The sequence below is a fragment of the Setaria italica genome, chromosome IX (genome assembly GCF_000263155.2).
Source record: "Setaria italica strain Yugu1 chromosome IX, Setaria_italica_v2.0, whole genome shotgun sequence".
Classification (NCBI taxonomy): Eukaryota; Viridiplantae; Streptophyta; class Magnoliopsida; order Poales; family Poaceae; genus Setaria; species Setaria italica.
The window spans coordinates 7,119,614-7,133,204 of NC_028458.1; the positions used below are offsets into that span (position 1 = coordinate 7,119,614).

The window sequence follows — 13,591 nt, forward strand, 5'->3', positions numbered from 1 at the left end:
GTCCCTATGCAACCATTCACGGGGCCGTACTTAGCGCTTCTTCCTTCGGCGGTGGGGTAGTCCGGCGTAGGGCGAAGCGCCCCTCCGACCACGCCCGTCGCTGGCTAGGTCCGGGATCTCGAGCTCTGGCAATGGTTGTCCTCTATTTTTGGTGTCTGACACGTGTGTCCCATGCCCTTGTGCGGTTGACATGGGGTCCTGCTACTAACTGGATGCAAACGTCATCAATAATGAACCGTCCATGTTCTGCCAACCAAACAACGAACTGGAACATCCTCATCACTCTAACCAAACACTAGCTGGTATCATCTCATTCTTTAAAAGAGGGATGACCCTATCCCATCCCACCTCGTGCCTCCATCCAAACACACCTTAATATAATGCTTCTTTGAATTGTCATCGATACAGGCCAGATTAATAGCGAGGAACTAGGAGATGTGAATATGTGATGAAGTACTTCGATCGAAATATCACCGAATCTGAACTGCAGGACATGACCAGGGAGAATGATGTTGAAGGGAAATGATCCATTGATTTCCTTGAATTATGTGTCTTGATGGATTTCAAACTGGAGGTATGTGTTGTGTTTCTCTTTTGTTACCCTACTGGCCTACTATACCCCGATGTTCTGCTAAATTGCAATCCAAACTATTACGTTTAGTCTTCTTCATTTAATTTACATATTTGTGCTTTCAAGTCTAGTGATTAGGGACCATCTTTATGTTGCTAGCTACATAGTCATTTGTTTAATGCCAAACAACACTGTTTGCACACAACACTAAAGCAAGAATGCAGTGCACACTGCCATGTGAAAACCTAACATTTCGATTCAGTGTCTGATGTATGAATCCCAAAGTAATCCAACTGCTTGAAAAAAGACAGAAGCACACACTGGGTATGGAATTCCTTGCAATTGCCATGGCAGTACTAAACTTAAATATTTCTCCATGCTTTGCTAACAAAAATACAGTTCATGCACTCTTGTGGTATTGATTTGCCTGATCTCTTCTCTTGAAGGACATTGATTCAGATGGGGATATGAGAGGAGCATTCAGGGCGTTTGACGTGGATCGAGATGGCTTTATTTCTAAAGCTGAGGTGCGATTTTCTGCCTGTTCTTATCTAGCTGATCACTCTACTAAGAGTTTTTTCTAGCAAAACATCGACTTGAGATTTCCGAATGACAAACAGTGAACATATCGCTAAAACCATGATGATTTGGCGCTGCAGCTCCGTCACATCATGCACAACCTCGGAGACAATCTGACTGACGAGGAAGTGCTGAGATGATAAGGGAGGCGGACACCGACGATGACGGCCTCGTGAGCTATGAGGAATTCAAGCAAATCATGCAGCGCATTTTAGTAGAAGAAGATGATTTCCAATTTAGACCATTTGTCTATTGTCATCTTGAACTCTCGGCACACGAACCACAAATGTCTTTTTTTTGGAGATGGAACCACAAGTGTTTGAAACAAAACTAGAAAAAGTTTTTGTGGGTGTGAGTGTGGCGGTGAGTAAAGTCTTGGCGACCAGGACATTCTTACCGGCCCATCGCCGAGGGATGGGCTAAGGCCGCAGAGAGGAAGACTACAAGCCCATCTAGAAAAGGCTGCCACTCACACGCTCTCGTTCGTCGCCGCCTCAGACCCACGGTCACAGCGGCCCACCCACCGATGATGTTGCTTCCCTCTGCCGTGGGCTGGCCTCTTCCTCGTCGTCCTCCGCCACCGCGGGCCGGGTCGCCGGGAGAGTGAGGATCTCGAGACGGGCGGAAATTCTCGGCATGGCGGTTGCTATGGTACCGTACCATTAATTACATGATCGTTTCTGCCACGCTACCGACTACGGCGGAACCGTCCCACGACGCAAGGTCTGACTCCCCTCATCTTCGATGTGGTTTTGATGCCGTTGCTGTGGGATGGAGCTGTGCGTTGTTCATTGTGCTTCCTAATTTCTCATTCGTTCATTTAGTCCGCGCTAATTGCACGGCCCGTGCCTCCATAATTGATAGTTTGAAAATACATTGTCTCGTGGAATGGAAGTATTGTGGCGGGATTTTTCTCCGGAGATTCTATTTGGCTTCCGTGTGCCACGTAGGGATTAGGCCCATCAAGATCCATGAACACCTTATTCTACCTCACACCCGGCGTCCTCCACCCCCACCCCCACCCCCACCCCCTCCACCGCTGCCTCAGCTAACGGTTGCTGCGTCGACCGCCCACCAACCGCCGCCGCCCGGCTACCCCGCCCTTCCTAACCTCGGTAATCCTATCCATCTTTCAAAAGATTTTATTGAAGTTACCTTCCAATTTTTGAGATTCGTGCAACGAATGAGATCCGTCGGATCTACATCCCAAACCCTAGCCTCACACCCCTTCCTCCCATGCCTTGCGTCGCTACCCCCGTGTGGAGCCTGCCGCCACCGCGCCGCCGGCCGGCCCTGTCCCACCGCCGCGGCCGGCCCTGCCGCGTAGGCTCACTGGCCGCCGTGGCCCCCCACGCGAGCTCGCCGACCGCCGGAGCCAGAGAAGAAGATTGAAAAAAATGTTGGTTCAACTTTTTTTAAAAAAAAATTAGGTCAACATTTTTTTCCGAAAAATGTTGGATTCAACTTTTTTTTGAAGAAATGTTGGTCCAACTTTTTTGAAGAAATGTTGGTTCAACTTTTTTTCAAGAAATGTTGGTCCAACTTTTTTTTAAATGTTGACAATATTTTTTTCTGTTAATTAGTCTTTGCTGAACTCTTTGCTTTGTTGGGCTGTGCTGTAGCGTGCTATAATGGGCTAGGGTGGGCTGGAAGTTTGAGACCCCTCCTAACCTAGTAGCTGGCCTTCCTCACCCCCACCGCCGGGCTCATCATCTCAGCCTCTCCTCCTCATCATCTCAGCCCATGCTCATAATGGGCCGCAAACTGGAATGTACACAGTACGGCCAATCTGGGCCTATTAAAATGAGGCCGTGGTGGTGTGAAACCGGCGGCCCCGTTTTTAGTCGCGCACCGAAAGAAAAAACAGAGCAAAGAGAACAACGCGGCGGCGACACCACCGCCAGCCGCCTCACCGCCGCGATGGCGATGCGTCAGCTCGCCAGGCTCCAGCAGCACCTCTCCCCTTCTCTCCTCTGCCGGCACACCCCGCGGCACGCGTGGCCTCCCACCGCCGACGCATCCTTCCTCTGCCGCGGGCTTGCCTCGTCGTCGTCCTCCGCGGCCGCCGCCGCGGCGGGTCGGGAGAAGAGCTCGAGACGGACACTGGGGTACCTGCTCGGCGTGGCGGTCGCTATGGTCGGCGCTTCCTATGCCGCCGTTCCGCTATATCGCCGCTTCTGCCAGGCTACCGGCTACGGCGGCACCGTCCAACGACGCGAGGTCTGGCTCCCCTCATCTTCGATTTGGTTTCAATCCCCTTGTTAGGGATGGATATGTGCGTTGCTCATTGTGCGTATACTAAGAATAGGTGTTTGATTTGGTCCATTCTAATTGCACGGCTCCATTACTGCCACTGGTAGGGATTTAGTTCCATAGGATGGTATGCTTTGCCTGTTTGCCATATGTTGCCTGTGGGAATAGGTGTCATTTCGAAGCTATGTGGAGTTTGTAATTTCCATGGACTTATTATGAGAGTAATAGGAATTTTTTTGAGTTGTTCGGAGTTGTCTTGATTGTAATCTTGTGTTAACCTAGGATTTCTCACTGCCATGGCTGTGCAAAAATAGTGATTTGCCTCTTCCAATACGGCCAGTGATGAAGGGACAGAGGATAGCATTTCCATCAGTTAACATACCTCTATGCCAACAAAATTGTTTGTGGTTCTATTGCCACTTTTTGGGCCCAAATATAGATAGATGAGAGCTCAGGATCTTGGAGTTGGCTCGCCCAATTGAGTGTAGAGCGGATAGTGGGCGACCAGCCTTGACCAGGGAGGCAGCAGCTGCCGGCCAGAGTTACTCTCCGCTATTGGTTTCATTGAAGCCTTATGCTTGCAGCTCAATCATAGCTTTGGGCCATATTTGAAAGATGTGATATAGTAGAACACGTGGAAAATGCCCCCCCCCCCCCCCCCCCCCCCCCCGATTTTCACTAACACAGTGGCAAATCGTTGCCTATGGAAACTTGTGCAAACCCTAAAATGGTGAAGGGAGTTGCAAATTTTCAATTTCAGAGAAATGAAATTTCCTCTCTAAGTCTCACTCAGTGCATGCTGGAGTTGGTGCAAACCTAAGTCAGGAATATGTTCCTTAACTGTCCTTAGATGACATTGTTGTTTCTAGTTCATTTCCCGGGCAATAGCTAACATTGATGATGATATCATCAGCTGAAACAGCGTTATTATGAGTTTTTATCGAAAGGATTGGAATTGAGAGAAGCCAGAAGTCACCTTTCAAATAAATCACATGAAAGTTTGATATGATGGTAAATCCCATTTGTACGTTCGGATTTATGAAGTGGGCTTGAAATTTTTTGGGCTTTGTACAGAGTGTGGAGGAGAAAATCTCAAGACATGCTCGAGACGGAACTACAACAGCACGGTGAGCCTTGCTCAACATGGAAATACCAAGTTTTGCATTGTTTATTTCATGTTCCTACACTAATGGAATAGTTTCCTGTGTTATATAAACCTGAAGGCATTAAAGAATTTTGGCACAAATATATTTTATGAAAAAGGGTGAAATATACCAGGATGCTTTAATGTGTTCACTGACTTTTTTTAGAACGTGCCTGCTCATTCTGCTCTTCTGATTATATCTTATGATATTGAGCTTATTGTAATTGTTGATTGAAAATCAAACAAAACCGTAGTTTAGACATGGCATTGTGAATTTCTTTCCTTGGTATCTGTTCATCAATATTTATGGTCACATGTACTTTCATTGAAAAGGTAAGCTTACATGACAATGCATTGGTTGCTAGGTTCAGTTAAAAACGCATGGAACATGCCATGCTAAAGATTGACATGGTACAGTCTTGACAAAAATTGCATCCACTACAGTGATATTGTGTTTTAATCATACACTAACTGTCGTGAACTTGAGCAAAACATGCCCATAGTTTTTCATGAATGGCAGTCCTTTTTTTTCGTTTTACATGTGAAACATTGTGCATTGAGTATAGTTTTTGTTCAGCTCTAGTGCTTGCACCTTCCTTTTTAAAATATTTCATTTTGTTTGCAGAGAGATCATTGTCCAATTTAATGCTGATGTTGCTGATGGAATGCCATGGAAGTTCATTCCTACACAGAGAGAGGTAATCATTTGGGATTAGTATATATTTTTTTTAGGTTTGTATACTCTTTCTTGACCTATCCCATTTGCTGTAGGTCAGGGTTAAACCTGGTGAAAGTGCTCTGGCGTTTTATACTGCTGAAAATCGCAGTTCAGCTCCAATTACTGGTGTATCCACATACAATGTTGCTCCAATGAAGGTGTGAAATTGTACTTTGTGTTTCATTTGTTGTTATCTGCACAGGTCACATGTATCTGCTGTTTCTTCTTTGAAGCCAATTAAATTGTCGTTGATCCTATTTTGACATTTCTTTAGAAATGTTATGCACTGCAATACGTCTTGTTTTTATCACAATAGTTTCTACTATACTTTGGTTTTTTCAATAATATCAATATAGCATAATCCCTTCTGGCCCCATCTTTCAGTCTGTTGCCAAGAAATGCTAGGTGTAATACTTGTCCCATGAGTGTACTTTTCATAAGAGCATTCTTGTATGGAACAAATTGCAGTCAGTGCTAACAGTTGAGGGCGATAAAGGATTGATGATTTAAGGACAAATTGTAGCAAACTTTTTTAAATGTACACAGTATACTTCTTATATTATTTTTCTGGATATTAGTTTTTGTAGACATCTTCGTTCCTTGAATTTGAAGATTTAGGCTTTATTATCCTGTGAAAGTTCAAATACTTAACCATATTTTCTAAATTGACACTGTCGCTTGTTCTATTTTTATTGAACTTGTATGTGTATTGTTATATACACCTGCAACATTTCAGTTAAAAAATAAAGCACATGTTTCTTACTGAATCAAAGAAACTTGTCTGTAATGAAGCACAACTTTTCACACCTGAAAGCATATCAGCATGTCTTGCAAAGCAAGATTTGTGAGAGAATCACAGGAATGGTGTTGGGACTTGAGAGGTTATCGTGCACACTCATACCGTTCAATTTTGTGAAGACTAATGTCTACAGAAGAAAATCTTTTGACTCTTTTGTGGCTTTGCAAATCAGCATAACACCAAAATTTCGATCAGAAAGTTTAATGTGAGCTAAGGTGTTGCATGGCATTAGCTAAGAGAAGTTGTCTCCTGTACTTTTGAGTTTACAACAGTATTTTCTTCCTGTTACCCCGCAGGCTGCCATTTACTTTAATAAGATACAATGCTTTTGCTTTGAGGAGCAAACACTTCTTCCCGGGGAACAGATAGACATGCCAGTAAGTTCAGCTTGCACTATCATGAAATATTGCATACATACAGCTATGTACAATTATTTGTGCACAAACCTCACTTGTGAAACCTTTCAGGTATTCTTCTACATCGATCCTGAGTTCGAGACAGACCCCAAAATGGAGGGGGTGAACAACATAGTTCTTTCCTACACGTTCTTTAAGGTGAACGATAGTTAGAAAAACGGAGCAACAGCGTTCGTTCTATTAGAGACACTTCATCCAATCCGTTTGGTTTGAAATAGCGCATCTCATGTCACACTAAGAGAAGAGCTTGTTTATCTGTGTAGTTAGCTCGCATTTGTTGTGGAAAAAGTTTGCAAATAATCTGTAACAGTAACAGTGTACCCGATGCAACCGAAAAGAAGTTCATTCTGCTATATATCAAGGATCCTGCATGATTGAAGTGATGGCATGTCGTCATGAACATAAGGGTTCAAGGAAGCAGTGATTCCCCTCTGCGAGTCTGCTTGTGCTGTACTGTAGACTTAGACAAATAGTGTTAACCTTTTTTGAAACCGGACAAATGAAGCGGTTTGCATAACAAGACGGGACCTGTCATCCAGCTGCAAAAGCGAACGAAGGCCACAGGTAAATTAGCCTTTCAGCACCTTGAGCTGCTTGTCGTGTGGGCGGATGAGGAATATCGAGGATCCTCAGCCATTGGTGGTAGGGTCTAGGGCCGTGTCTTCTCAAATCAGGTCCAGCATCTTATGACTGCTCAATGGATCGTGAGTTTTGGGTTCGTATCTTATGACGCACTGATTTTCACCAGGCAGCCACAGTGTTTAGCTTAGAGGCATGTAATTTAGGGAATCGTTCGTAACATTCCGGGCAACATGAGAGTCGGCTCAGCAACTTCCAGAGATTGTTATCGTTTTTATATACCTCGTCGTATGGAAAATGCAATCCTCATATATTTTAGACAGATTAGTGTTGTTGGCAAATGACCATGCAACCCACCAGCATTAGTTACGGCATGCAAATAATGAACTCCAGGAAAACTCTAGAATTGTACATTTTTTGTTAGATTTTATAAAAAACTAGATTGTATTTTTGACGGGATGGAGAGGTACATATTCAAATTTTTGACAGAAATCACTAATGACCGTTTCAGCCGTCAGGCGGGTCCTAAGCTCAAAACTAACAACTGTGCATTTTGGCGGAACGTGTCAAGAAGTGGCTTCTTTGGCCAAATTTTACCCTTATGTTCACGACTCTATCCCTCGCTCCTCTTGTGTGTCATCGTCGTGTGTGTATCATCTGATGCATCTTTTTCTTTATAGTAAATAATATAGAGGATTCAGATGGGCTATATGGCTTGGCGAACATAGAACAACTCTTAATAAGACCATCTACCAGTGGGGCACACGCCCTCTGTTTTAGTAGGGCACCTGCTCTTACTAAATCAAATTATTCAACCGTGCACGAATTATACAACCTCTTATCATTCTTAGTTTCCATCCTCAGTTTACTTTTGTTTACTCACTTTATTCCCTAGTGCATTTCCGAAATCAATGAATGCTTCAAGATAATCTCTATCGTCTAATGTTGAATACACGTATGGTGGCAAATGATGTGCTCGCATCAGAGACATCTCTCACATGGGCACTGCAAAATCAAAGCAACATACGAAATCCAAATCATATCCATGTTCAATAACCTGTTGATGGAGTTCTATTCATTAGTTTTAGAGTCACTATTGTATTATGTGCCTCTGGTCATCTTACTAGGATAACTCATAAACAAATTGCAAAAATTGTAAATCTATATTACTACTCGTCCAGTCACTCAAGACCAGCACAACTTGAGAAACTTACAATGAATGTGGATCTACACTGCGATGCGTGGGAGCACATGTCCCCCACCAAATTTTTGTATTGATATATTTTTATATTAGCATAATTTAGTTGCATGGCTAATCGCTCTTAATGCAATGGTAAAAGACAATTTATTCTACGCAAGTTTTTCAAAGTAAATACTCCAATACTCTCATCTAATTAATGACAAGACATCTTTATCAATTATAACATGTACAGTTAAAGATACCAATTATACATAAAAAATTGTCAAAGTATTAAAAGTTGTCTTTGTGCAAAGGCATGAAATTCACTATCGATGTCGCGGCTTTGAAGTTTTTTTTTGGCAAATTGAAATGACGCTAAAAGGAACGATAGGGTGCCAGCTAGCCGAGGGAATTTACATGGGTGTCTGAGTTTTCTTCACATCCCTTTGTTCGTACACTGTTAGGTTGGTGGGCATGCGATTGAAAAACTATAACTTTAATCCATGATGAGTGATTTGAATACACTCATCTTCCGCTAAAAAGAGTTTCCACCCCTTTCTCTTTGATTTGGAAATTGGAATGGTAGCACTTAGGATCTTAAATTCTCTAGGAGTATTTCATCCCATCCAAATCCCCATGCCGACATGGAATATCTTATGCGGATGTTTGTCTTGATCGAAGTGAATTTGGACGCTAGATTGCCAGCGCATGGTGGGGGCTTTTGCACTTAGAGGTGTCCGGTTTTTCTCCATCGAAGTGAATCACCGGCTACACCGCCGGCCAGTCGTCGTGCTCTTTACGAGCCAAATGAGGATAGCAGGATCTCCCAAATCTTATGGAGCGTTGGTTCGGTCCGAGATTAACGTGTAGGCCTGCTATTGGAGAGGGTACGGATAAATCCGCTCTTATTCACATCCAAATTCAAATAATTATTATCCACTTCTTACCCTCCTCAATCCCACACATATCTAATAGATAATTAATTTTGTATTACATATATATACATATCCACTCATATCTTCCTCGTGCACTACCCTTCCCACTTTTATTGGATATATAATTTTCTACTTGTACCTCCTCCGCCGGCTGTGGAGCTCTGCTCCTCTCCTTCCTGTTGCTCCGACGGTCAGCAGGGAGAGGGAGGCAGACAGCGTAGGAGGGTGGCAGCCGGCAGGCAGTGGGCACCGGCCGGGGCCAGGGGCACGGCAACCTGCGCTCCACGGCCGGGGGCGCACACGGGCGGGATCGAAGCACTCCGCCGGTACGCGCAAGGCCGCAGCCGCGCGCGATTTGTTTACTCCCGCGGCACGGCAGTGGCAGCGCACTGTTTGGGCGTGAGCGCACGTCGCGCCAAGCCCGGGCGAGCGGAGCGAATCCGCCGTACCGATCGCGCTGCCCCTGCCCCGCTGCAGCCGGCATGGGAGCACGACGCGACGCGACGAAATGGAATCAGAGGAGACCCGAGCCGGGAGCCGCGCTACAGCCCAGACGGCCACCGGAACCGGCGCGGGATGCCGCGATCACGCAGCTGCTCGGGACCCAGCGAGCCCTCGCCCCCCGGGCCCCTGGAGTCCGGAGATCGTGTAACGGAGCACGAACGCGCGGCACGGCGATGCAGGATCCCCGCGCGCGCCGCGCGCGCGAAGCGTACCGTCGCCCCCTGACACCGGTGTTACGGTGTAGCTAGCTAGGCTACCCTGGCGCCGCGGCAGTGGCCGGTAGCGGCCGGGCCGTAGGGTGGCGTGCGTGCCCTGGCACTGGCAGAAGGCCGGTGGCCCGTGGCACGAGCCGGCTTTCGCAGCGCTGCATCGCTGCTGCTTGCTACGGCCTCGTGTGTCAATATGCCATGCCCGTGCCTGAATTTTTCCTGCGGCGACGCAGTAACCTTTAGCCTGGACAACGTTGACTCGTGGAGGCTGTCCCGTGGAGTGGAGGGCCCGAGAATCTGAGCTGCAGGGTGAAGTAGTTGCAGGTGTTTCAGTCCTAATGGAATAGTACGCGGCTAATTTCTCCCTATAGGAAATAGCCATTTCCATCCTTCATTTTGTTTTCTTTTCATTTACATGACCACTATGGTACTTGAACTTTTCATTTACACGACCACTATAGTACTAACTTTTCATTTGGACTCAATTTGGTTTCTGATCTATAATAATGGGACATACCTAGTTAGCATTAGCAATAGGTGCGGAATCATGAGAATAAAGTTGTCTCTTTTACCCCTCCTAGTTTATTCACGCGCCTTTAATTTGACATCAAACGAGATGTGAATGTACAGACAACTCCATCAGGTTCTTGTTCATAGACACCATATCTCCGAGCACTATTTGTTTGCTCTGATGATAAATTTTAGGTCGGTCTGCTCCTTGAACATGGCTTCTTGATTTGGTAGCATATGCTAATTAAGACTTCATTCATGCATCTTGTGCATGCCATGGTGACATTTCATTCCTAATAAGACTTCATTCATGCATCTAAACAAGACCAACTGGTGGTGCGTTTGGTGACATTTCATCTCCATCCAAAACCGCCATGCCCTTTCTACATCCAGAACCGCCATCCCCTTCATTCATGCATCTAAATCAACCCAAAGCAAAAGAACCATTGAAAAGGAACAATGTTGACGCCGATCAGTTCCAAGATGTGCAGATATCATATATGAACTAGTGATGAAGTTAAGCCCAAACAATATGAGGACATACAGTGGTAAGCAGTTTGATAGTAGGGAATTTAGGGACCAATTTGAACCTCAGCCTAAAGCTGACGGACGAAAATGGTTATTCCGTGAGCAGTCACTACTCACTACTGACTACACTACCCATACTCACTAGTCACTCCTCACTACTCACAACGGTTGCACGTTGCAGGGATCTCCGTTGTCCGTGAAACGCACACTGGCACAGAGTGATGGGCGTTGGATTCGCGCTGTCTCATTTCAGAGATCCGATGTGCATTCGGGACAAGTCAATCAAGCATATCAAAGATGCAACGTACCCGAGCCTCGCTTCGCTTTATGTCGTCCGTCGTCCATGGTGTCTGTACCCGTAAACACAAGCGCCGCAGTGTTATTATGCGACGATGACGCCTTTGGTGTGCGCACATGTTTTGAGTGTGAAACTTCTGCAGGAAATACCCTCAAAAAAATTGCCCTAAAAAAAGTTCTGCAGGAACTCAAAAGAGTTCACGCGGTCTTTCAAGAATCAAGAGTATGGCACTTTGTACAACATGGCAGTGACAAAAGAGATGCGCAAATTCTATAAAATTCTATAAACGGCACTGCTAGCGCGAGAACGTCTTGCAACATCGAAACAAAATATCTGCAACATTAAAAAATCTATGGTTGTAACATTAAAAAATATGCGAAAAAATGGCTACATCGTTGACTCCGGGATAGAAAAATTCTCACCGCAACATCAACACTATATTTCATGCAACTTTCGGTATGAAACATGTGGAAATAATAGTTGCAACATCGATGTTTAATTATTGAAACACACGTGGAGAGGCATCCAATTTTAAGATTCCGAACCATCGGAGTCTTGGCATTACGTTCTATAAAATGGCAGAAGAGACCATATGATTGTCATGACTTTGGGGAAATAGCAAGCTAAACTCTCCACGGGCGTACGTGCATCAGAGTTATGCGATTTCATTTCCTTAAAAAATGTGCTTGTTAGTGAGAATGTGAGATGCTACATGAACTGCTAGGGTTCTAGTGCGTGGACGATTTATTAGTAAACCCTGCAATGAAAGGCTCAAATGTTTGTTAATTTTGATTTAGCTCCTTGATCAGTCATTATGGGTACTTCCCATTGTGTATCTACATGACATAATCGAAGAAGATATGACACCAAAAGAACACCCGAGAATAAATGAAAGATAGCCCCATGAGATTATTAAACTACTTGGTGTGGGTATTTCAGTCACGCTACAACATTCTTTCGGAGTCGGGTGGTATTTTCACGAAGTTTCTCATGGTATTCCGCGAAATAGTACTTTCAAGTTCTGATTGGTATTTCATGAATTTTGTCGGTAGCATTTAAAATTCTCAAATATTGCACGCATGCATGTTGTTGCTGTCTTGTCCTAGAGATCCTAGCGAATGTTGGTATTTTTTTCCTCGGCAGATTGAATATACGTTTGTAGAATCTGAATGTAATCTATCTATGCATAAAAATTCAAATTCATGAAGCCAGACAAGTGCTTTTAAGGCAAGTTCATCTTAGACTATACTGCTTTCCTTATACAGGCCTCCAGCTTTATTGCATCCATCAAATTCGATGTTCATGTGTATCACTGAACTTAAATTTCATGGTGACATAGGTAGTAGTGCTAGTGAGTAGTGACAAGACAGGAAAGCAAGAGACCATGAACATATAAATGAATGAATGATCACAATAGCACAGCATCAGTAGAGCCGTTTGAACAATGAATCCATCATCATCATCATCAATCATGAACTCACCGAAGCAAAATCACGAAAAGGAATCAGCAGCAAAAGGAGGTTGTTAATCATCGATCGCAGCCATGTCATGCCATTGCAACCGCCCGCGCGCGCCACGCACCACACACGTAGTGCGGCGGTTACATGCACATCTCGCTGCCCCTCACCTCCTCGTCATCCTCGCCGTCGCCGCCCATCACCGGCGACATGCTCCCTCCTCCTCCTCCAACGCCACCGCCGCCACGCGTCGTCGACGACGACGTCTGAGCGACGCCACCGGCGCCCGCGCCACCGCTGCCGCCGCCGGCCTTGTGGTTGTGCATCCAGACCTTGAAGACCTGCCTGGTCACCCCGATCTCCCGGCAGAAGCGCCCCACCTCGTCGTCCCCCGGCGCGCGGCCGGGCTCCCGCTTGGGCATCCGCCAGCCGAGCCGCTCCGCGAACCGCGCCATGCGCTCCTTCTGCTCCTCCGTGAACTTGGTCCGCGTCCGCCGCCTGCCCGCGGAGCCATGCGCGCCGCCGTCCCCGCCCAAGCCGGCGGCGGCAGCCAGCGCCATGTGCATGCCGTAGCCAGCCGGCGCGCCAGGGGAGCCCAGCATTGCCCCATGCGCGCCGCCGCCGCCGGGCGCCCCGGCGGCTGCGTCGAGGAACGCCTTCCGGTGGAAGTTGCGGTGGCAGCCGCAGGCGGCGCAGAGCATCGCGGCGGGCTGACCGTCGTCGGGGGTGTACTCGCAGCACCCGTCGGAGGCGTAGGTGCCCAGCTTCGCCGCGTGGTTGCGCATGCACTCCCGGTACACCTCCCGCGGCCGCTCCTGATGCTGCTGCTCCATCGCGCGCTCTCCTCAGCCTCTCCGTTCGCCTTCTTTCTTCTTGCTGCCTTCTCTTCTTGGTTTCATCCTTCCCTCCCT

At 46.2% G+C, this 13,591-nt stretch overlaps 2 protein-coding genes and 1 pseudogene across 2 annotated transcripts; 2 read left to right on the top strand and 1 right to left on the bottom strand.

The window, feature by feature from the left end:
* Positions 1 to 448: 448 nt before the first annotated feature.
* LOC101770164 lies at positions 449 to 2,007 on the top strand (annotated as a pseudogene).
* A 983-nt stretch (positions 2,008 to 2,990) lies between these two features.
* On the top strand, positions 2,991 to 6,863 carry LOC101778913 (cytochrome c oxidase assembly protein COX11, mitochondrial). The gene is made up of 6 exons (XM_004981911.2): positions 2,991 to 3,370; positions 4,478 to 4,530; positions 5,173 to 5,245; positions 5,319 to 5,423; positions 6,361 to 6,441; positions 6,532 to 6,863. The coding sequence occupies exons 1-6, from the start codon at positions 3,071 to 3,073 to the stop codon at positions 6,631 to 6,633; spliced, it is 714 nt and encodes a 237-aa protein (XP_004981968.1). The 5' UTR covers positions 2,991 to 3,070; the 3' UTR covers positions 6,634 to 6,863.
* Positions 6,864 to 12,610: 5,747 nt separating this feature from the next.
* LOC101779323 (zinc-finger homeodomain protein 11-like) lies at positions 12,611 to 13,571 on the bottom strand. Its single transcript, XM_004981912.3, has one exon. The coding sequence runs from the start codon at positions 13,511 to 13,513 to the stop codon at positions 12,824 to 12,826; it is 690 nt and encodes a 229-aa protein (XP_004981969.1). The 5' UTR covers positions 13,514 to 13,571; the 3' UTR covers positions 12,611 to 12,823.
* Positions 13,572 to 13,591: the final 20 nt, after the last annotated feature.